The 27655-nt window shown below is 33.9% G+C and overlaps 2 protein-coding genes across 2 annotated transcripts; both read left to right on the forward strand.

Moving 5' to 3' along the window:
- The first annotated feature begins 315 nt into the window (after positions 1–315).
- Positions 316–10011, forward strand: LOC144850522 (adhesion G-protein coupled receptor D1-like). The gene is made up of 17 exons (XM_078707809.1): positions 316–378; positions 2136–2183; positions 2538–2673; positions 3236–3340; positions 4005–4083; positions 4405–4519; positions 4716–4765; positions 5306–5435; positions 5638–5744; positions 6262–6364; positions 6495–6651; positions 6881–7014; positions 7220–7305; positions 7555–7681; positions 8199–8291; positions 9063–9096; positions 9338–10011. Exons 1-17 carry the CDS (start codon positions 316–318, stop codon positions 9361–9363), a joined length of 1593 nt encoding a protein of 530 aa, XP_078563935.1. The 3' UTR covers positions 9364–10011.
- Positions 10012–17883: 7872 nt separating this feature from the next.
- On the forward strand, positions 17884–27430 carry LOC144850937 (nucleoporin SEH1-like). The gene is made up of 11 exons (XM_078708455.1): positions 17884–18069; positions 21727–21777; positions 22058–22163; positions 22346–22467; positions 23244–23324; positions 23896–23951; positions 24383–24475; positions 25620–25760; positions 26170–26251; positions 26478–26556; positions 26767–27430. The coding sequence occupies exons 1-11, from the start codon at positions 17947–17949 to the stop codon at positions 26835–26837; spliced, it is 1005 nt and encodes a 334-aa protein (XP_078564581.1). The 5' UTR covers positions 17884–17946; the 3' UTR covers positions 26838–27430.
- The last annotated feature ends 225 nt before the right edge of the window (positions 27431–27655 follow it).

Consider the following 27655-nt stretch of genomic DNA (forward strand, 5'->3'; position numbering starts at 1 on the left):
TAAGCAGTTTATAAATGATATATGTATTATTCCAAATCCTCAAATGAAATGGGAAATAGAATTTAGAGATGAAATTATTGACTGGAATGAAATATGGAATAGAAAAGTATGTAGAATGAAACACATGGTAAAAGTAGCTCAATTTAATTTTAAGTTGTTACATCGAATCCTTATATGTAAAAAAAGACTAAAAAGTTAGAAATTATCCACAACAGACAAATGGAATAAGTGTAAGAATCATATAGAAAATGAAAAACACTTATTAGCCTAATTGCATGTAAAACTATTCAACCAGTCTGGAAAAAGTTTAAAGATATGCTGGTTCAGTGTCTTCCAAATGAGGTTACAGTACAGCAAGACTTCCCAAAGTGGGTTAATGTAATTTTGGGAACAACAAACAAACTTGTAAACGAATTAATTTCAGTTTTTATTTTTTGTATATATAAATCCTCCATAGTATATAAAGAACTAGAAACGACAGAAAAAAAAAGAATCTGCAAATATTTGGGGGCTATTTAAAAATGAAATTATAAACCTCATAAATAATGAGTATTCGTATAACTTTTATACTGCTGATCAGAAATGGAAAAATAGTAAAGACAGGATATTTGACATATTGAATAATTAAAATATATATGTGCTGGCGATCTCTATCCCTACGTTTTACAATTGTATTTTATATTAGTGTGACATATGCTGTATAAGTTTTAATATAAATGTGTAGCCCTTTTTTATTTCAAGTGATTTTAAATGTAACCCTTGATTATGTTTTTAGACAATTTTAATAACTTATATGAAATCTGTAATTATTGGTATTTATTTTTTAATATATATATATTTTTCTATATTTTCAATATTTATATTGTATACATGTCAATGTTATCTGCATGTATTTGTATTTGTCCAATATATATATATTTTTCTATATTTGCAATATTTTATATCGTAAATACAAATTGTAAGTAGTAGTTTTACCAAGGTGACATCGGGTATGAAGCGTCTCACATACGCACAGAGCCAAAATCGCATCTTGGACTTGCACAGTGTATGGACTCTAACCTTACGGTTTTCATTAAATATATCATTGCATGCTATCATTCTAAATATCTAACTTTCAAACTTTTGCATTCCTCTTTTTTCATTTCATTCTTTTTATCTTGGTGAAAAGGGAGGATACTACATTTTCCTCCCCTGAGTTTATAGCCTCTCTTCTCGAACACAAATAAGAGCACAAATAAGATAGTTTAACAAGAAAATTTTAATCGTGTATTTTACCGCCATTTTTCATTTTTACATTTTAATTAACATCGTATTTAAAATTTTTAATGAAAACAAATATGGTTAATACTGAATTCAAGCATCTTATTATGTAAATATACCTGTATTTTAACTACTTTAAACACTTACTTTTAATTGTCACAAATGTACTTATATGTATATAATATATTCACCAATGAGAATTGAAATAAACGTGAGATGAACTCACACAAGACAAAAAAAAGGTAGTAGGTTAAAGAAAGTCATTAGAGACTGTTTTAAGTGACTTAAAGCCTATTTTCCATTAGGAAATATGTTCTCAAACACTCTTGTGTTCTGATTGGCCGGTTGCGTATTGTTTATTCACGTCACAAAAAGTAGATGAAAATGTGAATACGCATCCATTTGTATTAGTCAACGATTTATTCGCACACACGCGAATATATTCACGTAGCGGAAAACAGGCTTTACGCATGACAGTATAGTGTTTATTTCAGATGAACTGACAAGTATAGAAGAAATAAAGGAGAAGATTTCAACGAAACTGCTTTCTCAACTTAAAGAAGATAATGAGATAGAAATATTTGTTACGGTTCGTTAAAAAGTTTTAACTTTATTTCATAATTATGTTTAGTTCATAATAATTTCAGTCGTTGTTGTGTCATCTAATCGAAAAGTGTTTATTATTTGTACTTTCTTTTAAATTGTAACGGAAACAACGCTTTTATAGTTATATATAATTATAATAATATAAATCATTTCAAATTAATTAAATTAAATTTCAGTATATCACCGGGTGGTTTCGAATTAATGTTCATTGCCTAATGTGATAATATAAATCATTATGTATATAAATCATTTTTAAACATTTTTTTTAGGACGTTGTTGATGACTTCAATCCAGTTATAATAAATCAGACAGATATGGTAATATTTTCTTTCTTCATATTTTCTTGTTGAGGTTAACATTTAATTAATTTTACGGGTTCGTCATTCTTGCATTCAGTTCAACACCTCTTTTTGGGACATCCCTATTATAGAGGACAATTTTTTATGAAACGATGAGCGGAATATTAACACGCCAATCCGGTATATGGGACATCCTTCATTTAGGTGGGATATTGATGGGCCCTGAAGGTGCCCCCAGCCTTAATAGAGGTTTTATTGTATCAACAACGTCTACAGTCTTCAATCTTTTTGATACAATAAATACAAACATTATTTCTTAACCGCAAATTCGTTACAATGAAACCTAATTGTTTTGTTCACTTTTTCTTTTAGAGTTCTCAGTGGGAATTGAGTACTTTGATTAACGATGTTGATAACATTTCATCACTTTTAGCAGTAAGGGTGCGGAAAGCTTTAGCTAAGTATGGTAACCATAGGATCTTACTCAATGCATCAAGTGTTTTATTTGGTAAGTTCCTTGCTTTCGTATCACTTATTATTATACTTAGGCCTACTTGTCAAAATACATCAAAGAAGCCTTAGACTGGGAATGACAGTTCATCAGTGGAAAAGTAGTTCCATTTATTTGCATATAAATTATACATAGAAATTATGTTTGCTCTAAAAAAAACATACAAATAAAAAAAAATAACAAAAACAATTACAATTCAAAGTGTAACATCACTGCCAGAACGGCAACTGGATAAAAGCTGTCACGAAACCTATTTGTACGAAAAATGATGGGCCGGTAACGTTTACCGCTACGTAACACCTCAAATACATTATGCATGGGATGATTAGAATCTTGCAATATAGGCCTAGAATGTGTTTTCTTATAATCAATAGCTTTTCAAAAACAGATTTAATAGAGCTCTGCTCAATCCCAATGATACGTACACGTTGTAGGTCTGACTTGCCTGTACTTTACTACCGTATCATTTCTGTTCTGTATTAGTATAGGCCTAACCTGCGTGTGGTATTTCCGTTGTTTTTGGGAAGAGAAAGAATATTACTTTTTACGTTAATTTCAGATGTGATAATACAGATAGATAGTAGATATACGTATGATGGCTCAACTGTTAATGCCAACCAAGTTGCAGTCAACGTTCCCAAGGCGATTGTAGCAAATAGATTTGGTATGTTATTAATACTTTTGTAATGTATAGGCCTAAGCTTTATTTTTCATTTTCAGTAAGATTTATGTCATGGATCAGAGGTTTTGCCCCTAGTGACGCGAGCTTATATATGCTATTTCGTTTCGTCACGCACTATATATTGTTAAAGAATCACCGCACACGAAATAGATTTGATAATTTTATACCCCCTCATAAAACTAACTATTTTCAAAATAAGAGATTTACTGGTCCAATTTTGGTAATTTTTTACCTCCAAATATAATTAGCGCTGTCAACAAATACTCGTTTTCTAATAAGCTAAAAACACTTTGCTATTAATATTAATTCAATTTTGCATTTCCCATCCCTTCTTTTTTATTGGTTACTTAGTCGGAATCCGTAGTGTTTGATGTCCTGGTTGTTTTCTGTTTGATTTGTCCTGTCCTGTGTCCCCCTTGTTTGTCCCTTGGTTTTGTGTCCGAGGCAGACCCGACTTAAGATCCTGTATCTTTCTAGGATCCCCCTTTTCCTCAGGTTTTTTGTTATTTGTCCATGTTATTTTCTATTTATTCCAATAGTGCCTATTGTTTAAATCTTAAAAGGAAGTAAATAAATGTTATTTTGAATTAAATTAATTGAAAATTGAAAACGTTAACAATTCTACTACTTCATTTTTCTACGAAAGGTGGTCATATTGCGATTTCTTATGTCATATATTCTGAATTTGATGCTATTCTAAACGCATCCCTGGAAACAGGAAAAGAGTAAGTCATGACAGTTATTTCAATATTGCTTCTTAGAGAATAACAATAACTTAATGACAATAACTTAAATCCTGAGAAAAGTAAGTAGCTATAGCTTTAAAAGAAGGATAAAAGTTAAAGATTTAAGCCTGTTTTCACTGGCGAATACTATTCAGGGTAGTCGAAAGTTTCCTGATCTGTGATTGGCTGTAGTATAACTACGCATGCGTATTTGCCAAAAGTTTATATTCACGTGAATACAGTTGCTAAAACCAAATAACATAAGAGTCTAGATTTGTAATCTCTTATTTCTCAGAATTTGCTTCTATATATACATTTTAGGGATGAGATTTATAGTGTAAACGGACGGATAATATCTATCACTGTTAAGGTGTATAATGGTCAACCACTGATTTTTGACGAACCTATAGAAATTGTGTTTGAAAACTTTAATCAGGTAAAGAATAATGTTTTTTTTATATATTATTATTTAAATTATCATTAATTTAAATTGGTTAATTCAAACTTTCCCAGTTTAACTGCAATCGTTTTGATGGGTACTCATATTTTGTTAGCCAAAAATGTACAAACTCTAGTCTTACGCTCTTTTATACACAATGGTTTGAAAAATATTTAAAATATTTTTTACGTAGAATGCAACTACATCAAGGACGCACTGTGTCTACTGGAAATTCAACCAAACGTAAGAAAAACCATAAACACGTCAAGTAGTTTAACTACATTTCTGACTTAGGTCTATTATATAACTAGAAAGTGCACAGCAGATCTAAATGCCTAGCATAACGTTTACTATAGTGACGCGGGCCCTCCTAAAGACACAAACCGGTGTCTATATTAGAATGCTTCTCATTGGATAAGAACTATGGAACGGACTATGCAATGTACAATCATCACCTGCAATTATTGATTTCACTCGCAGAACTTAGCCTAGGCGTCCTTTAGGCCAATGTTTTGTAGACAAACGATGAGTTTCGGATCTGACAGTTAATGAGGCGTGACGGCCGGTTAGTTTAAAATATATTATTTGGCTTGGTTTATAATGTTCATTGTTTTTTTACTATGCATTAGAAATGTCGAGATACCGTTATAGGCAAACATTAAATTTCATAATCTAATTTACGAATTCCAAAAAACATTATAATATGCATTTTAGTTTGTTCTATTGTAAAGATCTTATTACGTGTTATTGACTTATAAGCGTATTATTAATACAAATTGTTAGGTACTCAGCAGGAGGGGTATGGTCATCAGACGGATGTAATGTCAGTGAAGTGAATCGAACCTATACCACGTGTCACTGTTACCACCTAACCAGCTTCTCTATTCTTCTACAAGCCGCTGATGATGTAGAGGTATATTCTGTCTTTTTTTCTTCGGTATTTTATAGGCCGCCTAATTCGATTCATTAGTAATTAAGCCTACATCACGCCACAAACTAGCGTTACATGCACAGATAGGCTAAAAATAACACCAACAGAAGTTAGGCCTACATAATTATAATTATAAATTAAGTTTTTAAATTGAAAATATATTTTGTATTTATTGTTTTTTTAGATTGGTGATGTGAATGAGGCTGCATTGAGTATAATAACATACGTTGGACTTTCACTGTCTTTATTCTCCTTAATTATAACTCTTATTGTAATGATAGTTTACTTCAAGTAAGTTTGTTTAACAGGGCTATATGATTTTCGACTACGTATATAATTATATTCGTGCGAATCGAGCATTCATGAGTTCTGATTGGTTGCGCAATTTATCGCGTCACAAAAAGTATATAAATACGCATACTCATTGGTCAACGCTTTCGGATAGATTTGACAAGTGGAAAACGGGTTTAATGGTAAAATGATCACTTTGCATCTAATAGGCTGTAGGCTATTAGTGCATTGTTGACCTAAGGGCAATAATGTAATTTCGATATAGGGTAACGTGGTTATTATTGTGTAATGAAAGGCTAATCTATTTCTTAAGTATTAGGTAAATATTGTCTAAATTTTGTAATTGTCATTAATTATTGTCTATTGAAATTTTAACTTTAACTAATGTCTATGTAAATTGATAATACCACTATGAAGATTAACCACAACACATTCGTATAATTTTCCTCCATTATTAATATCATTATCATCAGTACCATCATCATCATTATCATCAATATTATTATTGTCGTTTCAGACGATTGAATTACGAATGCACGTCGATTCACATCAACCTCGTGATCGCCTTGATAATAGCAGATTCATTGTTTCTATTTGGAATCGAGCAAACTAAAAATAAAGTAAGCTTATATAGTATTTTTATTGAACGAATTATGAAATAATGAATGTCCCTGTGTAGGCCTAGATTGTTACCACCACCTGTTATGGGGATGTTTACATTGATAGATATATACTTTTTTTCATGTACAGAATGTGTGCACTGGTATCGCCATTTTCATGCATTATTTCTTCCTTGTGGTGTTCATGTGGATGGCGGTGGAAGCGATGCATATGTACAGTAAATTACGCAACTTAACTCATGGCCGATCTAGGAGAAAGTTCTATGTTTACTACCCGATAGGATGGGGTAAGCTGTCTATCGAAATGTACCTTACCTGTGTAGGGTAGCTTGTGAAAATAATAACAAAACAGTTTACTCTGCTAACATAGCGGGGTGATTGTATGACTTTTTAAATACATTACAATATGCCTCAGCTCCTAGAATTAGCCTTCCGTTTTTTCTAAAATCCATCTTACTGAAATAACATAAAATAATGACATTTGCAAATAATATTAGTACTGTACCTATTTTACAGGAGTTCCTGCCATCATAGTGATTATAACCATGGCTCTAAGACTCGAAGGCTATGGTACGGATACTGCATGCTGGCTGGCCGTCGACAAAGGCACTATTTGGGCGTTTATTGGCCCAGTGATAACAATTATTATGGTATGTACAGGCCTACCTATGTACAATATATCACTTGTATCTATTACAGTAGTATTATTGAGGGCGGTATTGTCCCGTTTAAACTGCAAAGTAGTTGGCCTTTGATTGGTCAATAGTTATGTTAGGTTATGAATATATAAACTTTTCCATTTTTAGTGCGCATTGAAACGATTTATTTTTCAATGACAGTATATTTATTTTGCAGCTAAATACAACAATTATGGTAATTGTCCTAAAGACATTTACCAGTGTGAAGTCGGTCAAGTCGAAACCAATAAGAGAACAAACACGGTAATCATGATATTAAAACAATATAAGAATAGGACAACTTTAATGCGATTTCATTGCTGTATCTCCACATACGACAATATTTTTCTAGTATCACAATGATAGGCGATACATGTGGAACACATGTGATGCTATATTGTAGAATTTTCGATGATACTAGGAAATACACAGTACCGATAATCGAGTGAGGATCATAATCATAATTTTTGACCCGCCGTCGTAATTTAACTTTTTTTCTATATATCCATACAGCCGTACTTTACGCGCAGCCGCAGTTTTACTGCCTGTATTCGGATTAACTTGGGTGTTCGGTTTACTTGCTCTTAACCAACAGACGTTATTCCTTCAGTACCTGTTTGCTATATGTAATTCACTGCAGGTGAGCCTCTTGTATTACCTAGTGTGTCATGTATTGTTAATTCAAATTTAATATTTATTTGTTTTCAACGTACAACATTGTGAAAATTAAAAATGCTTTCATGTCTGTAACAGTGATATAATGTAACACGTGCCTATAAAACATTGTAGTCATATACTTAATTATGTCGCCTTTCGTAGGCCTAATGCCTTTTTAAAAAATTCGTCTAATTATAAAATGAAATTTCGTCCGTGTATGGCATAGGCTGAGTAACTTATTTAACATATTTAGTAAAATAATCGCATTTTGCATGCGCACAATGTACACATAAATCAGACTTGCTTATAATGTTTCTCTGTAAATATCATTATATCCTTTTTTAATGTTGGATACGATGTTTGTTAATATAGCTGGGAGGTACCTGATTTACCTGATAGGCCTATATAGACTTTCTGGTAGAAGAAGAAGCTTACTGTATATATCTATCTTTACTCGAGAATTATAATTCTAATTATTAATAATTATTCTTTCATTCTAGGGTTTCTTTATCTTCTTATTTCATTGCTGTCTTAATGGCCAAATTAAGAACGTTCTTTTTCGTCGTTGCATGAAGGTCGACAATACTTCATCGGTAAGATTATACGTAATTACAATGGAAGCGACAACTAATTATTTAAGCGTGGTTCCCACTAGCGACGCAACGCAAGGACGTAACGCAACGCAAGTGAATTGACCAATCACAAGCGATGGCTTATTCGATTGTGATTGCTAACTGTCTATAACTTCGCTTGTCATTGGTTAAAACGCTTGCGTTGCGTTTACGTCCTTGCGTTGCGTTCTAGTGGGAACCAAGCTTTAATGTCTGTGCAAGTGTACAATATGGAAACAAAAACTAATGCGGTTTAAGAAACCTCCACAGGTCGTAGGAGAGCAGGTTGCTTAAATATTAAATCTAAAAATCATTGTATGCAGTTTATAGAGTTGAGATATAAAATTGTTTAACACAAAGAATTCATAATGAGACATGCACGTTGGTGTCCACTTGGACGCGACGCAACGACGTAGGCGCAAGGCTCGCAGGCGAGTTGACTAATCACAACTGATAGTTCGGCAACCCATCGCGTCGTGATTTGTCAAATTACTTGAGTTGGACTCAAGCTTTGTTCCTACTACGACGCAACACAACGTACAGTGATTGACTCAATCACAAGCGGTGGATTAATCGAACAGTCGCATGTGATTGGTCAATTCGCTTGTGTTGCGTTTACGTCGTTGCGTCTCTGTGGGAACCAAATACAGTTTTAAGTACGTCCGTGCGTCGCGACGCGTCAAAGTGAAACTGAGCTTAAGTAGTATTGAATCTCATATAAACTTACTTACCTTCTCTTGATTTTATTTGTAGAGCGAACCGACTGATACTACAAGAAGCACAAAAGGTAGTCTCGACCTAATTTGCATCACAATGTATTTTGTATTTACATGTATAACAATTATTATTTTAATATGATAATAAAAAAAAAGCTCTCCGAATAAAGTAAGACAAGTCATAGTGAATGACAATGGCTTGCCCCACTTTATTCGGAGTAACATTTTTATAGTAAATTTAATTTTCTATAATTGTAATTTATATTTATTATCCATTATTTATTAACATTTAATATCTTATATATTTTAAAGTTGCTCCTGCGACTACAGAACAGTAGTATGTCTACTGAAAACAATTTGAAGGTGGTCTATAGGCTGCTTCTTTATATTATGCACCGTTGTATTGATGGCAAAAGAGGGGGAGGTAGAAGACCGAACGTAGTGTACAACTATGACATCATTCTTGAGGAAGAGAACCGAGCATAGTGTACAACTATGACATCATTCTTGAGGAAGAGAACCGAACATAGTGTACAACCGTGACGTCATTCTGGAGGAGGAGGAGGAGGAAGGGAAGAGGACCGAACATATACAGTAGTGTACAACCGTCACGTCATTCTGAAATCATCTATAGCAATTTTTAGATATAATAATAGCACACTCGGTGTTGTGACGTAGCCATTCAAATAGACTGGTATTCGTAATAACTGTACAAAGTAATGTTTAAACAGTCATTATTAACATAATTGAGTTATGGAGATAAACAGTGGCACCTTCATACTAGTGTAGACAGGTTAATGTATTCTATAGATTATTGCTTAGCACTGTGTGTATAATAGCACAATTGTATAATGTACAGTGCTTAATTTGGAACCATAATGCCATTAAAGTTATGACATCATCAGCGATGATCAATATGTATTGTATGAAAAATGACGTTTAAATAGTGTATCTGAAGTGTGTTTTGATGTGTTTTCCACATACATTTAACCAAAACTATAGAATAGATTGAAAACATGTGATACGAGATATCAGGTTTATTTGAAACTAAATTAAATCTTATTTGATTTGTCAGTGATAATATATCAATTCTGTATCTAATTTCAATTCTAATTATACAAGCGCATAAGTATTTTTATATCTGGACATAACCTGAATGAATATAATAACATTTAATTTACTAATATCGATCAGTTTACGAGCTAAAATATTCAAAACGAGGTAATATTCAGCCAGAGCTATCGGAAGTGAGACTTCATTTACGTTTTGTTGCTTACATGAGACATGGAGCTATTAGCATGGCCAATCAACAGTGACATCCACATTTCAATAAAACCATTAACTTGATGACATGCGCGTTTGGTTATATCAAAGTGCGCACGCGCGCGTTAATAGTGGTTCTGGTTTCTGGTTGGTTGTATATATGTATGTATCAAATCTGTTATCGATAAAACTGGCATACCTGTGCTTATGATCTAAACTCAAGAAAATATATAAAAACGATCACGAATATTTAGTGGGCCAAATAAAATAGCGCGATGCAATAAAACCCAATCGATTAAAAAAACACGACCGATATGATAAAAATTGCATAGCTAGAGTGGCGCGCGCCATAAAAAATTCCAAAAGTTGGTTTAATTGCGACCAAAATAAAACGTGCCCGATCGTCTTATTTGTTGGGCCCGATCGTCTCTGGTCCCGATCGTCTTAAAACCTTGTTGGGCCCGATCGTCTCCCGCTTTGGGCCCGATCGTCTGGGCCCGATCGTCCGTGCGCGTCCCGATTGTCTGTTTTCCCCTAGCTAGCTAGCTAGCTAGCTAGCTGTTGGAGGTATATTCAGAGCGTCATTCTGGCGACTGGAGCATCCTCTACTTCTCTACGGAGCGCCATTTATGCCTTTATTAACTTCAATAATAGAAATTGTACTACGGTAACTGCTCAAGTGGACCCAATTTAGCATTAGGGTGGCACAGTGATATAAAATAGAAATAAAGTCACTAAATTTTAATAATTTTAATTTGGTACCAGTGGAGCACAGTGATGTAAACTAAAAATAAGTTACTGAATGTTAATATATTTTCGTATGTTAATACACTGTGCTCCAGTGGATCCAATTTGGCACCAGTGGTGGAGCACAGCGAAATAGTCACATACAAAAACATCGAGAACTAGAATTTAATTCATCTCTCATCTTCGAATTTTAGGTGATCAATTTTATAATTTTACTGATATTTAATTTTTAACAAACATGCACGTATGTTAAATATTACTGCAAAATATTGATTTATGCAATCCTGTGACCTGATATGATGCTTATGGTGCTGATTGGTGCCTATTATGTGTCATAGAATATATGCTCTATACTCTACAGTGTACTGTATATCTATATACAGTGTAACATAGGTGAAATTACGGGACCCACATCATGTTTGAATTTTGAAAAATACTTCTGAAAATACTTCAAAATATTTCAAACTTCCAGGTATATATGTTAAATATCGGTACTCCATAAAAATTAGTTTCAAGCCATATCAGTTATTTTAATAACTTGCGTTTGTCTAAGATAAATACTTATTTAGTGTGCACCTATTTATGGAAATATGAAATTAAATATTAAGTCTCCAGTAGGCCTACTAGCCCACCATGGTTGGGGCAGAGCTAATAATGAAAATAGAGCCTAGAATTGCACTTATACTTATTACTATACATAATCACCTATGATAATAATATGGTAATGTTCAAATTTCACAACTGTCCAGATGCGACTTCAAAATTGTAGGTGTGGTTTTCTACTTTAAAACTCGACTTCGTATAAGGCCTAGTCCGGCGGCGGAATTGTCTACTTCGACATTGGTCTAGAAATTGGCATCTTTGGAAATGTTCTATATTTGATTTTATTTCACTCTCCATTAACCCCATACAAAAACCATCGGAGACAAACTATCTGTTTAAAACATGTTTATTCTGGGGACGGTGCAGCCATACACACCAACTACCATAAAAGTTTATTCATAACATTTTACAATACAATATCTTGCATGAATCGGAAATTTTCGCTACCAATGTAGCAACATTAACAAAATCAAAATTTTACCGTAGTACCATCTTTCCCACTACACCTGCACAACCATTGCATAACAACGCGCGGCATACCAAACCGTTTCGTACACCTGCGATGAAAATATAAATTCAATTTCTTTAAAATTGAGGGCGGCAAACATAAAATTTACGAATCTTCTAATGTAAAGATTAACAACATCAAAATTTAATTAACAGTGTGGCGTGTTGACCGCGAATGACTAACATACCATCTTCCCCATAATACACCTGCACAAACTCATTTGCATAACAACGCACGGCATACCAAACTGTTTAAAATAGAGCTGCAAGGTCTCCTGAAATGACATCTATTTCAAACATGTATAAGAATCTTCAGTACCCCACCATGCTTGGGGCTGAGCAAAGATAATTTTGAAAAATAGAGCTGCATAGGTAGGTTCTCGGCCAAAAAAAATGGCACTTTACATGATTTTAAATTATATGAAACAAACTATATAAGACTCACCAGGTCATAGAGCTTGTCCCCGGAAAGTGCACCTATAATTCATTAACATATGAAATTAAATATTAAGTCTCCAGTACTAGCCCACCATGGTTGGGGCAGAGCTAATAATGAAAATAGAGCCAAGAATTGCACTTATACTTATAACTATACATAATCACCTATGATAATTATGATAATGTTAAAATTTCAACTATCCAGATGCGACTTCAAAATTTTAGGTAGGGTTTTCTACTTTAAAACTCGACTTCGTATATAGTACAGGAAAGATATGCTCAGAATCAGTAAAAGGTTGAAAAAATTGCAACAGAATTTTTTTCACCACAATGCATTTCTATAAGGCCCCTATATGAACATACTAAAAGTCTAGAAAAATCCAGGTAGGGGAAATAGGTTTTTTTAAACAAAATGGCCGCCAATGGCGAAAAAATGTCTAAAAATGAACAAAAAACATATATTTTATATCTAATTACCACTTGATAGCAGTTTTTATAATGCTTTTTATATTTCTCTAGTGTCAAACATTTAAACTGCAATATACATATTAATTTAAGTGCTATTTAGCAGCAAAAACACACATTTAAGTATCAAGATATCACCACGGTTATAATAATAGACGGTGTCTAATAAAACAGTTCATTTACATTTGTACTGTCACAACAATAGAATTATACAATCTTACAATTAATCCATTCATTTTTATTGTCCAGTTATCATCATCTGTCTATAGGTAGGAATTAAGCATGTGCTGATGCCGTGGTATTCGTCACAAACAGTGGTACTGGTGGTAAATTTGTCATCAATGGACACATCACGCCATTTGTAACTTTCCATCCCCCAGTCTGTGGGTTGAAGAGTATTTTCTATCCACTGCTGTACCATGGTAATATACACGCAGGGAATGACATTTTGCAGCATTTGTTGTTGGGGGAATAGACTTTATTTCAAGTGCTGTTTTGCTTTTTGCTACTTTCTCCCAGAACGTATTCCTCCATACAGTATATAGCTACCAATGCCAATTCCTCTAATGCGATTGTTTCTTTTTTTGGAGACGTTTGGTTTTACAGAGTTTGTAAGCATACTACTGCCCAGGTGTTATGACTTTATAAGACTAACACCTTTTCCTATACCAAATAGATAGGACGTAGTATCACATCCATGGATTCCATGTATAAAAAGCAAACTAATTTTTGCAGAGCTTTACACCAAGAACAGACTTTACATGCATTCACAGTGCTCCCGCATCGAGAACATACGGTATTAAATCAATGAATGAAGCAACCGTGACAGAATATTAATTTAAGAGGAAAGAACATATTATTACACATGGGTCAAAATCAACCATATTCATCAATAAAGAAGCAGTGCACATTCCCTCACATATACTATTTCATCATCTATGTGAGACAGTCATACACAATGCATCAATTGTTGAAAAAGAATCTTGTACTTTTCCTGCAGCCCTCTTTTACTCCATTGACTCCATACACACTGCTAGACTACTCAGAAACCTTCATCTCACTGCCCACTGTATGTTATCAATGGGGGAGCACTGCTACATCAAACCTCTTGGCCCGAAACAGCAACATTTCAAGACATTTATTATGTACCATGTATGTTTGTTACGTTATGTGAAGGCAAAGTAAACTCTTGTGTTTAATGGCTATAAGTATGGGCCGTAAGTAAATTTGGTTTAGGAAAAGGTGTTGGTCTTCAAAATCATCACATCACAGTTGGAGTTGTATGTCAAATTCTGTAAACCAAACAGTTTCCAAAAAAAAAGAAAACATTGCATCAGGAATTTGGCATTGGTAGCTATATATGGAGGGAAGTCAATGGACACTTTGCTGAAAAATTTCATTTCGTGAGTCTTTATTACCAGGTATAGCAGTGAATAGGAAATACTCTTCAACCCACAGACTAGGGATGGAAAGTATTGATGACAAATTTACTACCAGCACCAGAGAAACTATTAAAGTTGATTAGATGTACCTGTAAATAAGGTTGTAGTAAAATGAATTGCAGTTGCAGAAAATATGATTTGGACTGCTGCTCCACTATTTTTTAAGAATGCCACGGCATCAGCACATGCTCAATTCCCCACCAATAGATGGAGGATGAGATACTGACAAGATGAAAGTGAAATTACCGCATTTATTTGAATAAATGCCCTTGGTGGTTGATTTTTAAGGAGGGTAGTGGGGGCGTGTAATCGTCGTGAGGAGTTTATTCGGAGAGGCGTTTATTTTTGTGGGTGTAATGTGGTAACATGTATAATCAAATAAATACACCCTTTAGATATGAACAAACAACATCATCATGTCATTCAGTGAATTTGATGTGTTAAAAGACAGTGTTGTGTATAATATGCATGTGGCGGGACGTACATTCGAGGAAATAAATTCAAAATGATGTCCGATGGGGGCGGGGGAGGGGGTGCGGTGGCGTAGGTTATTCAAAATGATGTTCTATGGAGAGGGGGGGGGGGCGTTTATTCGATTTTTCTAAATGTAGCGTTTATCCGAATAAATACGGTAATAGATTGTGGCACAAGGATTTTCCCGACGAGGGAGGGGGGGGGGGGGAGAGCGCAGCTAGCATCAATTGGCTGGGCCATCAATGGGAGCGCACCCAGAAGTTCCGACAATATTATACCGGTAAAGGGTAGTTTTACTCACTTTTAAAAATGAAAATCCTTGAAACAGCACTCAATGGGGTATTGTTTTATATTAGGAAATATCATCATATTGTCTACATAAAAAATAGCCAATTGGGGAGAGGGGATGGGGGGACGGACAGACTCCCTCACCCTTCCCATATGATCTCCCATCCCTATACCCCTCCCCACTGGCACCACCAATGTTGTAATATATTGTTATAACAGTACAAATGTAAATGAACTGATTTATTATTAGACACCGTAATCCTATGCATTAAGCATAGGAAGGACTGCGTTTTATATATTATAACAATAGGGATATATCTAGATACTTAAACATTTGTTTTTCGGCCATTTTCTAATTAACAGTACTTAAAATAATGTGTTTATTGTAGCTTAGTTCTTCAAAATTGTAAAGAAATATATAAACCATTGTAAAAACTGTTATAAAGTGGTAATTAGATCTATCATTTATGTTTTTTTGTCCTTTTTAAGGAATTTTCGCCATTGGCGGCCATTTTGTTTAAAAAAACCTATTTCCCCAACCTGGATTTTTCTAGACTTTTAGTATGTTCATATAGGGACCTTATAGAAATGCATTGTGGTGAAATAAATTCTGTTGCAATTTTTTCAACCATATTTCATAGTTTTCCTGTACTAATATGCCTAAGGCCTAGCCCGGCGGCGGAATTAGTCTAAGCTTTGAAATTGGTCTAAAAATCGGCATCTTTGCAAATGTTCTATATTTGATCTTATTTTACTCTCCATTATCCCCATACAAAAACCATCGAAGACAAACTATCTGTTTAAAACATGTTTATTCTGGGGACGGTGCGGCCATACACAGCAACTACCATCAAAGTTTATTCATAACATTTTACAATAGAATATCTTGTATGAATCGTACATTTCGCTACCAATGTAGCAACATTGATTAACAAAATCAAAATTTAACAGTGTGGCGTGTTGACCGCGAATGACTAAACAATACCATCTTTCCCACTACACCTGCACAACCATTGCATAACAACGCACGGCATACCAAACCGTTTCGTACACCTGCGATGAAAATATAAATTCAATATCTTTTAAAATTGAGGGCGGCAAACCTAAAATTTACGAGATCGAATACGGGTTGAAAAAAAAAATTAAATAAAAAAAAGATGTTAAATGTGCTCTCCCTGCCTCAGCACTAAGGCCCTGCCACAGCCTTTTGGGGTCGTTTCCAGCACATCACCAGATGCATTGATGTTGTCGCCTCATGATGTGTGGTGGAAAGGGGGACGTATAATTCTGTGAACCCCAAACACAGTGGCCGCATGCCTTTAACTCTATTCCACCGACCAGCGTGGGAATCGAACCCACGACATACGTGTTGTCAACACGACGCTCAGGCGACTGAGCTAACTGACCATTTTGGTTTTGACAAGGTTAATATGATAGTTATGACGTACTGATGAATTACGTAATACACGTATAAATAGACTATTATCAGCTGTTCAGTCATGTAGTACTTTGTGGCCTAACGGGTAATGCTCAGGTTTGGGTGCTCTCAGCTCTAGTAGATTGGGTTCGAACCTCTACGGATATTTTTATTTTTAAATAAAAAAAAATAAATAAAAAATAAATAAATAAATAAAATAATGAATATTGTTTTTCTTTATTTTAAAAGAGAGATATTTTGAGGGTTGTAAATGTCAGGCCTAAAACAAGTGGACCTTTTTTAAAATCAGAAACAAAGTTGCATGGCATTATTTTCCATTAAATAGACTACCATAAAACCTCGAAAAGAAGCTCCTTCATTTTTGGTACTCTTGGGTGGGCTTCTTTTCCTCATGAAGTTCTTTTCGAGATTATTTTTGCAAACTAAAAGAGGGGAGCTGATAGGTTCCCGGCCGGAAAATGTTTTATTTACATGATTTGAACAATCTTCTAATGTAAAAATTAACAACATCAACATTTTAACTTTTTTACTCTGCTAAAGGAAACACAAAGGATATTAGGAGGACTGAGGACGATCAAAGCATATTGATCGAAACGTCGAGAAACTCAACAGTTCTTTTCAGAACTAATATACATGGTGTACCGCAAACTTTATATCAACAAAGGATTTTTTTTCTTAAATTTATTAAAATTTAGTGACTTTATTTCTATATACCACTGTGCTCCCTGGTGGCAAATTGGGTTCAGTTGAGCACACAGTGTATGAACATACAAAATATATTAAAATTCAGTGACTGGACCAGTTACCGTAGTACTATTTCTATTTCTGAAGTACATAAAGGCATAAATGGCGCTCCGTAGAAAAGTAGAAAATGCTCTATCGTCAGAATGACGCTCTGAATATACCTCGCTGTTGATGAGGGACTTTCCACTAAGCCTATACTATTGTATTTTGTAGGGCAGGGGAAATAAGATCCCACGATTTAGATTTCAACATTTTTTATCTATATAATACATTATTTAATAAAGCGGGATTAAAAAGTAACAATATGTTTTTTTCTACCTTTTTCTAATATTATGGTAATGATAATAATAATATTTAAATACTAGGCCTACACTATGATATACTGTGAGTGTTATCCCTATTAAATAATAGTCCAGTCTAATGTCTATGTCGTCGATCCTTTCCTGTGTGACGCTGCTCTCTGCTGGCGGGTTGAAAAGTGATTTTGATTTCTCTTTTTATTTTAAATCATAATGGAGGCTCCTTTGTGTCCAATAAAAAGCATATCTGCAGAACACAAAGACTTAATTCATGATGTAGCTTTTGATTTTTATGGAAAACGAATGGCTACATGTTCTAGTGACCAAAGTCTTAAGGTATGGTCGAAGGGTAGGCCTACTACTACTACCACTTCACTGTACTAGTAGAGTAGAGAGGGGAGGTATGTCTGGCGTGTGGAAAAGACCATAGACCGGGATCACGGACGATCGGGCCCAACAAGGTTCTAAGACCCCATTTACACTTTCGTTTGGGTCCAGGGCCGGTCCTGGGCCGGTTGCAAATATTTACTTTTTAGGCCGGCCCAGAGCGTTTACACTACCGACGCAGATTACTGGTCGTAAATAATTTTATCGGAAGTACCATTGCATGCTGGGATACGAAGTACAGTTTGTTTACATTTTTCTCGCTCGATCGTCAATTCAACTTTCCGCGCGAACCGACCATTTTATATTTATACTGTTGTTGTTTTTTGTCCCGTCCCGTTAAAAAACAAAATGAACCCCACTGTTTTATATATATATGGCTGTATTTTATGTATATGCGAAACAAGCGGAGGAATACTTTATTGAAAGAAGTCACAGATGAGGATAATGAAGAGGAGGTTCATTTTACAAAATATCAACCCAAGTACCTCCTCGTATGTCCAATTGGAACCACGATTTTCAGACATCTTATAAAAATTGGTACAAATAAATTTAACTACGGAATATAAATGATGAAGAAAACAAATTGTCGCGCGAAAAAGAAGGTATGTACCGAGAATGTCGATCTAAATCGTAAGTGTAAATGGGGTCTTTTAGGCCGGCCCTGGGTCGGCAATTGATAAGTGTAAATACTCCAAAAAGTTAGGCCGGACGCAGATCTGGGCCACCTCTCCAGGTAGGTTCAGGAGCGGCTTTTACGTTTTGGGCCGGCTTACGCAGTGAACCGTGAACAACGTTTGACCTTTTTATGAGGTGGTTGTTATGACGATCCGACATTCTCGGTACATACCTTCTTTTTCGCGCGACAATTTGTTTTCTTCATCATTTATATTCCGTAGTTAAATTTATTTGTACCAATTTTTATAAGATGTCTGAAAATCGTGGTTCCAATTGGACATACGAGGAGGTACTTGGGTTGATATTTTGTAAAATGAACCTCCTCTTCATTATCCTCATCTGTGACTTCTTTCAATAAAGTATTCCTCCGCTTGTTTCGCATATACATAAAATACAGCCATATATATATAAAACAGTGGGGTTCATTTTGTTTTTTAACGGGACGGGACAAAAAACAACAACAGTATAAATATAAAATGGTCGGTTCGCGCGGAAAGTTGAATTGACGATCGAGCGAGAAAAATGTAAACAAACTGTACTTCGTATCCCAGCATGCAATGGTACTTCCGATAAAATTATTTACGACCAGTAATCTGCGTCGGTAGTGTAAACGCTCTGGGCCGGCCTAAAAAGTAAATATTTGCAACCGGCCCAGGACCGGCCCTGGACCCAAACGAAAGTGTAAATGGGGTCTAAGACGATATAATTATAGGAATATAATATAAGATGATCGGGTCCAACATAATAACACAAGGTTCTAAGACGATTGGACTGACAGAGACAATCTGGCCCAGATGATCGAGCGCAATTAATATTTTTCGAGAAGATGATTGGATCGGGCCCAAATTAAATTGAGATTACTTACGAGGATATTGAACGCATTTTATTATCATTGTTGCAATTAAACCAACTTTCGGAATTTTGTATGGCACATCATAGCTATGCTTTATCAATATCTGTCGAGTCGCATTTGAAACCGATCTGGTTTTATTGCATCTCGCTATTTGTCGCACTAATAGTAATACAGTAGGCTAGTAATTTAGTAATAGTATACATTTTCATTTATACAATTAGTTTTAGATTATTTTGTGAGGACGTGTGGCGCAGTGTGTTGAACGTTGGACTACTGATCGTGAGACCGAGGTTCGAATCCAACTCTCGCCGCATTGCTTGTATCCGTAGGCAAGATACTTTACTTACGTTTGCCTCTCTCCACCCAGGTGTATAAATGGGTACCCGGTTAGATCAAGACACAACTTTGTGCTGATTACTAGCTGCATTATGGAAGCATGTTTCCATACAGGTTTGATCCAAAAAAAATGACTGGGGTAATAATGTTCAGCGCATTGAGAGCTTGCTTATATGCGCTATATAAGAATGAACTATTATAATTATTATTATTATTTGTTTATTGAGTTTAATTGAGTATTATTTTATAATTTATTATTATGAGTATTATACTTTATATACTTGATGTTGAGACTTATAAAGCCATAGCTTGTGTGTCCCTCGACGTGTTTCTGTATATTATTATATCTTGTCTACTATAGGGGGCAAACTTGCAGAAAGAAGTAGACAAGTGTTTTAATTGAGATAGATTCTATGACCGTTGACGGTAATTTATTGCAGACGTTGCATATGTTTTGTGTGAAGAGCTTTTGTCTGATTCTTAATCTTAGATGAGATATGTCTATTCATTGACTCTTCTACTAAAGTAAACATTTCTGGCATCTATATTATCAATATGGCTTATAAATTTTAAAAACCTGGATTAGAACAGATCTCGTTCTTCTGAAGTAAAGAGTAGGTAATTGTAGTTGTTTAAATCTATTTTTTTATTTTTATTAAACTTTGTTTAATGAGGGTGACTAAAAACAGCCGAGGCTGACATGCGTGAGGCCCTCAATCTATCCTGATAGGTATCTCTTCTAATTCCTGGCACCAAACGAGTTGCTCTCTGTTGCACTTTTTCAAGCTTGTCTGACTCTTTATGATATATATGTTGCCAAACAGGACTGCATACTCGATTGACGGCATTATCCAGATATTGCGCACTACGACCCCGGAGACGTGCGTCATTTTTTCCGATGTGCCTTATGTATAATGATGACTTAGCTTTACATGACAATGATGCACCCATTTTAAAATTAGTGACAGACCTTTAGAAACAATGACACACCATGACTGAGTCCTTTTTTACGTTCCTTCAATGATTACTTGTTAATGATACTCTCATGCGTGACAATGTATGACCTGTACCTCCTTCTAAAATACATTGTTCAGACTTAGTGCGGCATGACCTGGGTGGGTGCCAATGTGACGGACAATGATACACCATTGTTCATTGAGGTGACGTACCATTTAGATTTTTTGATGCACCCCTGCATCATTAGTTATTTTTAGATATTAAGTAACTGTAAATAATATGTTACTATCTTGGATCCAAGTTGGCAGCCAAAATGGGATAAAAAACACCCCACTTGTTACCACATTGGTTGGTATACAAAGTTTTGCTATTGCACGCAACCATACTATGAGGTACTGGGGAATTTTTTCAACATTATTCGCCATCTTGAATCTCGGGAAAGTTTTCAGGGAGTAATGGAGTATCAATAATATGACCAGAGTTTGTAGAATCAATATATATAACCGGAATTAGTACTGGAAAAATTTGTAACTGTATTTCAAAAAATCACCCGAGTGCGAGCAAAACATGATGATGTATTTAATACCTGATAGTGATAGGCCCTCATTTCAGACTTTATTTTACATTACACTAAATGTTTACTATGCTTACTGATTGACAAAAATAATTGAAAATTAATCATTATCTATTATTAAATAGAATATCAATTTTAAAAAGAAAGAACAATAATTAAAACAAAAAATTGGGGACGTTTTTTATAAGAAATATTTCTTGTTACTTGTTAGGTTTGGGATCTGGGAGAAGATGGTGAATGGCAGTGTACAGCAAATTGGAGAGTAAGTTTAAAAGCCATTTATTGTAAGTTTAAAGAAATGAAGGAATATTGGTCAAATTGAAGAGAACAAGTTTGTTTGATTGTTGGATGATTAGTTTGTTTTGAAAAGATACTAAAATGACCAGCTTGTTCTCTAAGTTTCTAAAACAATTCTTGGCTTTTTAACAAAAAGGAAGTGCTGAATCCAAATAGCACCCAACAGGTGGGTTAAAAGAAACCAGGCTCTGTCTTTTTCATTTTCTAACAATCTATACATAAGTATATTTTATTTTTCTATACAGTCACATGGTGGCTCTGTGTGGCGTGTGACTTGGTGTCATCCTGAATTTGGTCAGGTGTTAGCATCCTGTTCATTTGACAGGACAACTGCCATCTGGGAAGAAATTGGTAAGAGCTAGTTTAATACTATTTTAGACACATAATTCATCCTTATTTATTATGACTAGCAAAAGGATGATGATATACCTTTTCTTGAATCTTCCTATCAAACAAATTTGAATCATTGAGATTTTAACTAATCTTATATGAATGTGAACTTAACTAATAATTTATTTGTTGTTATATTATAGTTGGTGACTCTACCTCAAAACAGAAAAGCCAAGGTCATTGGGTGAAAAGAACTACATTTGTTGACAGCAGAACGTCAATAACAGATGTGAAATTTGCTCCCAAACATTTAGGATTGCAAGTGGTAAGGGGATCATATAGGAAGCATCTTTTTCCCTTATCATGATCATCATATTCTATCATGTCAATTTTAGAAATTTGTGTTTTTATAGCCAGCATGCTTCAAATATTCATAAAACACAATGTTTACACTTTCCCCATGATTTGCACCCAAATGAACTGGACTATATTTATCATTATAATCATTGCCCTAATTATATTCTATCATGTCATCATTGTCATAATTATTATCTGTCATCATTGTCATAATCATCATCTGTCATCATTGTCATAATCATCTGTCATCATTGTCATAATCATTATCTGTCATCATTTTCTTAATCATCATGTCATTGTCATGATCAACATCTGTCATCATTGTCATGATCAACATCTGTTATCATTGTCATAATCATCATCTGTCATCAATTGTGGGCTTTCGCATCAGTATGAAGCAAATGCATTAGACCAAAGTTTCCAAATTTTTGTTGTAAAATTAAATAAAAAATCATATTTTATGTATGTTATATAGTAGACTGTGAATTCACTTTGATTATTCTAGATTCTTTAAAAAAAAGCATCCTCGTATGCCTCTTTTAAGGTTTTAATTAGGTGTTTTAGGTCATCCTTTAACCTTTAAATACCATCCCCTTCATTTACTGTCCCGATGCGAAAGCTCCCTATTGTCTTAATCTGTACATTCATCCTTGTCCTCATCACAACCAAAATCATTTCAAAGCAAATAATGAACCATAACCCTTTTTTTTAAATATGTAAATTTTAAATAATAATGCTTTGCAGGCAACTTGTTCTACTGATGGAATTGTTAGATTTTATGAAGCATCGGATGTTATGAATTTGACTGTCTGGTCTTCTGTACAGGTATGTGTATCTATTACATTTATAATTGGAAGATTGCTATTAATATAGATTGGGGAACCAATACTAATGTATTTTGCCGCTGCTGTTTGGACGTCAAAAGACTACGCCTTGAATAACACAGTGAATCATGTGGCAGCACAGTTAGCATGTGCCTTAAACATAGCAAACTTATTTCCAACACACAAATTTTGTTTGTTTAGTACGTCACAGAATATTCTGCCGCCGGCTCATTTTTGCTTGGTAGCAATTTAATTTACGTTTGGACAAACAATATAAAACCCAGCTTTGTCATCTGAAATAATATGTCAATCTCACAGTAATATAGGCATGGCACGTAAACAGTTTAAGTTGGATAATTTTGTCGTTTTTTAATTTTGCTAAAATAAATACCAATTGGCTAAATAATTCCCAATCCCCAATTTGAAGGAAAACATTTTTGCCTTGACAGTAAACCTATTCTGTGTTATTTATGTGTAATTTTATTCTGTTATGGCATTCATATGGCAGCTATTGTACACACAAACAATTTGATAAAAATAAAATAATTGCTTTCCATTTTACTTATTTTTAGGAGGAAATCAATACAAAAATGTCAAAATGCAGTTGTATTTCATGGAATCCATCCAGGTAGAACATTTGTTATACTTCGATACCTATAACCCCTCAGTTATGGCACAGGCCTTTTGTTGTCCTTAATTGGAAACATTTTATAAAATTGAGGTTATGTAATTGCACTGTATTACATAATCTTATTTTATTTGGATTGTTGGATTTTGACATGACTGCTGCCACAAGCCTAAACCATTCAAAGAAACATTGACTAATATCATATTGATCATCAATATTTAAATTCTAAGGATTGATTTGTTGATAATGAATTTGCAATACAAATTTAACTTCAAACATTATGATTTGTTCTAAAAAATTTTACATTATGTAGAAAATGTAAATAATACACTCAGTATTCCTGAATGTGATTTTGAAAGTATAATAAATAAATATTTTTATAATTTTGAATTATTTTGTGAAAACATAATAAAACACTATACCTTTCACAGAATTCATTCACCAATGGTTGCTGTTGGAAGTAATGACCCTAACCCCTCTGGTGGGGGAAAAGTTCTTCTGTTTGAATACAGTCAATCAGAAAGGTACTGTATATTTTATTATATTTATTATTACAGTACTGACGCGGGTATAAGCCCATGCTCGGGTATATGCCCACCCCCGACTTTTGACTAATTTTCATGCAAAATGAGGCACTCGGGTATAAGATGTTTTGGATGATCTGCATTTTTTAATCCTCGGGTATAAGCCCACCCCGCAAACTTGATGTGATTTCCATGTTCAAGTATGTTAATATTATTCTTTAAGTTTAAACTTGTTGTACTATAAACGATCATGTCCCACTTTTGTGTATCGGTATGACAGTTGTTTCTAACCACAATTTGAAAGAACCACAATTATTAAGTTTAGTCAGTAAAGGAGTCAATCAATTACTTTTGCAATACTCTGATTAAAACCGGTATTTTTTACAATTACATTTTACTCCCTGAGAAAATTACCTTTTTTTTTTGTTGTTAAGATAAAAAAAATTGATTGTTTGCATTTTCTTAAAAGTTACATTTTGTTTGCCTATGCCCATATTTTTGTAACAGGGGGTTTCTACTTATAAGCTGTGCTTCAGAGATTCCCCCTTTCCATTCTTTTGTTTTGTAATGATTATTCATGTATGTTTATGTTTTTGTGAATGTAAATAAAGAAACAAAAAAAAAAAAAAAATGATCATCTGGTAATTTTCGAACATACATTTACAATTTATAGATAGTCGAAATCTATCTTTAAGGTTTAAATTGTAGAACCAACATAGAAAAGAAAACGTTAAAATGAAAAATTTTCAACAAATGAGTTATAAAACATTTTTCAATTCACTTATTTATTTTAAATTCCTTTAGATTCCTTAGTAAGTATGCATAGTCTCTGATTGTCTTCGAACCAAGGTACTTGAATTAACAATCTCAACTGGTTCAGTTATTTAAAGTAGTGACCTCAGGGCTGTGTCTTTCACGTTGGAAATCGATAATAATTTCCTTTGTCTTAGAAACATTCAGCTTTGAATAGGAGTAACCACAACAATTATTAAAAACATCCAAAAAAAAAGGTGCATAACTATTATTTCCATCCATAAGACACAGCCCTGTATTTTTCTCCCATTACTTAAATTGGCAACTTTTATGTTTACTTTTAAGTTACAATACATTTTTATGGAAATAATATTCTTTTTTTTTTCACCAGAAAATGGAATAAAGTAGAGACATTGATGACAATAACTGAGGGTGTACATGATGTGGCATTTGCACCAAATCTAGGTCGATCCTATCACACACTTGCAGTTGCATCAAAGGATGTTAAAATTACAACATTAAAACCATTAAGGTATTAATATTTTTATGGTTCTTTGGTAATATCATAGCAACTGTGGGGAGTTTCATGCTTTCTTTCACAACTGCACGATTCTGCTCTAAAATTAACCTTAGACGCTCTACAAAAATTGCATTGAATACAATACAATAAAATACATTTTGGAAATCCTGTAAAGCCCAATTCCAACAACTATCTTCTTTTTAACCAGACATTATTTTTGTATTTGACAAAATTCCCTAGACTAGCTATATAATAGGACATACCATGACGCTTATGTGAGAAGGATTATTTATTTTATGTATTAATGTATAGTGTATTAAGTACTTTCTTATACTATAATTAACTTATTATTTTATATTAGGTTTTTTATCAAAATTTAGTTATAATTTATTTAGTTTGCATTTATGTCTATCATGTTAAGGTCTGAACATACAGGAACAATGCCTGGACCAACAAGGCTGGAAATGTGTCAGTCTGGCCTTCTAGATCATCAAAACAGACAGGTAAACTACTATTTGATGTTTCATTCCATAAAGTGATAAATAATTGGAGGGTGGCTGAATGCGCTTTTCCAACAAACAAAGAATCAGGAAGTAAGAGACCTATATATATGAATAAATTTCCTTTATTCACCTGATTTTTTCATTAATTTGCCCGATGTGTATAACTGTTGAAAACGTACATCAATGTTCTTGAACTGTATGGACTATTTTGATTTATTTGCATTAGGTGTGGAGGATTAGTTGGAATATAACTGGAACCATCCTAGCTTCATCTAGTGATGATGGACTAGTTCGATTATGGAAAGGTAAATTTAATTGTTAAATATACAATACATTTAACTTTGCACAATAATATAAGTTTGGTACACACCACAAAGATTACAAAAACACATCATATATCAAAAATAGATATAGTAGTTTATAATTTTATTCTAGCTGTCAAAAGGGAGAGCGTGCTACCTAGATCCACTCCTGTAAATATTTATTTTAAAGTCATTGTTCTTGTATATTTTTAGCAAACTACTTGGAAAATTGGAAATGCATCCAAACACTAAAAGGTGATGGGCAGTGTATGAAACCATTCTGAACCAAAAAAAAAATAGACATATGAAGGCTTCAGCTGGTTTGCCTCACCAAAATGATGGCCATGATCTGTGAACTGTAATGTACTGTTGTCTGTAACTTTGTAAATAAGACTGTTCTTTATATTACTTGAAAATACAGTTCAATGTTATTTTTACAAAGTAAAATACAACTTCTCCATCAATCTATTCAGTGGACATGGTTTGTAAGAGGGTACATATCACTTCCTCACAAATTAAGTTTTTTAGCAGATTGAACCCATTTATATCTCTAATGTTGAAAACCTTTTTTTTTTCCTTGTGAATTTAAAACCTATTTTAACAAGTTACTAGCTTTAAAGGATCACCTAAAGTTAAATAGAGATACTCGAGAGGCTCTCCACATAGAAATACTTACATAATTACATTATTACTCGATGGTCTCTATTTGTATTTTATTCAAACAGGTGCAAAAGTATTTGGATTTTCTATAAGTTGTAGATGATGACATAGCATCAGTCACTATATCTCAATATACAAATACACTTTATTTCTGACAATTGTTTTTCGACTGTTTGTATTAATTAATAATGTAAAAAATAAAAACGTCTTAGCGGTGTATCGTGCTACTATACTATCAATCGACTATGACTTGACACTTCAACAAAGTATTAAATCGCAAATTTTTTAATGTGTTTAGTCAAGGACTATTTTAAGCGGGTTGCCCAAAAGTCCTCAGAGGGCCGTAGTAATGTAATACATTCTAGCAATTAAAATCAATTAATACAAATTGAATTATTATTATCAATTACTGTAATTATTTTGAAATAAATGCTAAATAAGT

This window comes from Antedon bifida, chromosome 8, assembly GCF_963402885.1.
Source record: "Antedon bifida chromosome 8, ecAntBifi1.1, whole genome shotgun sequence".
In the NCBI taxonomy this organism is placed as follows: Eukaryota; Metazoa; Echinodermata; class Crinoidea; order Comatulida; family Antedonidae; genus Antedon; species Antedon bifida.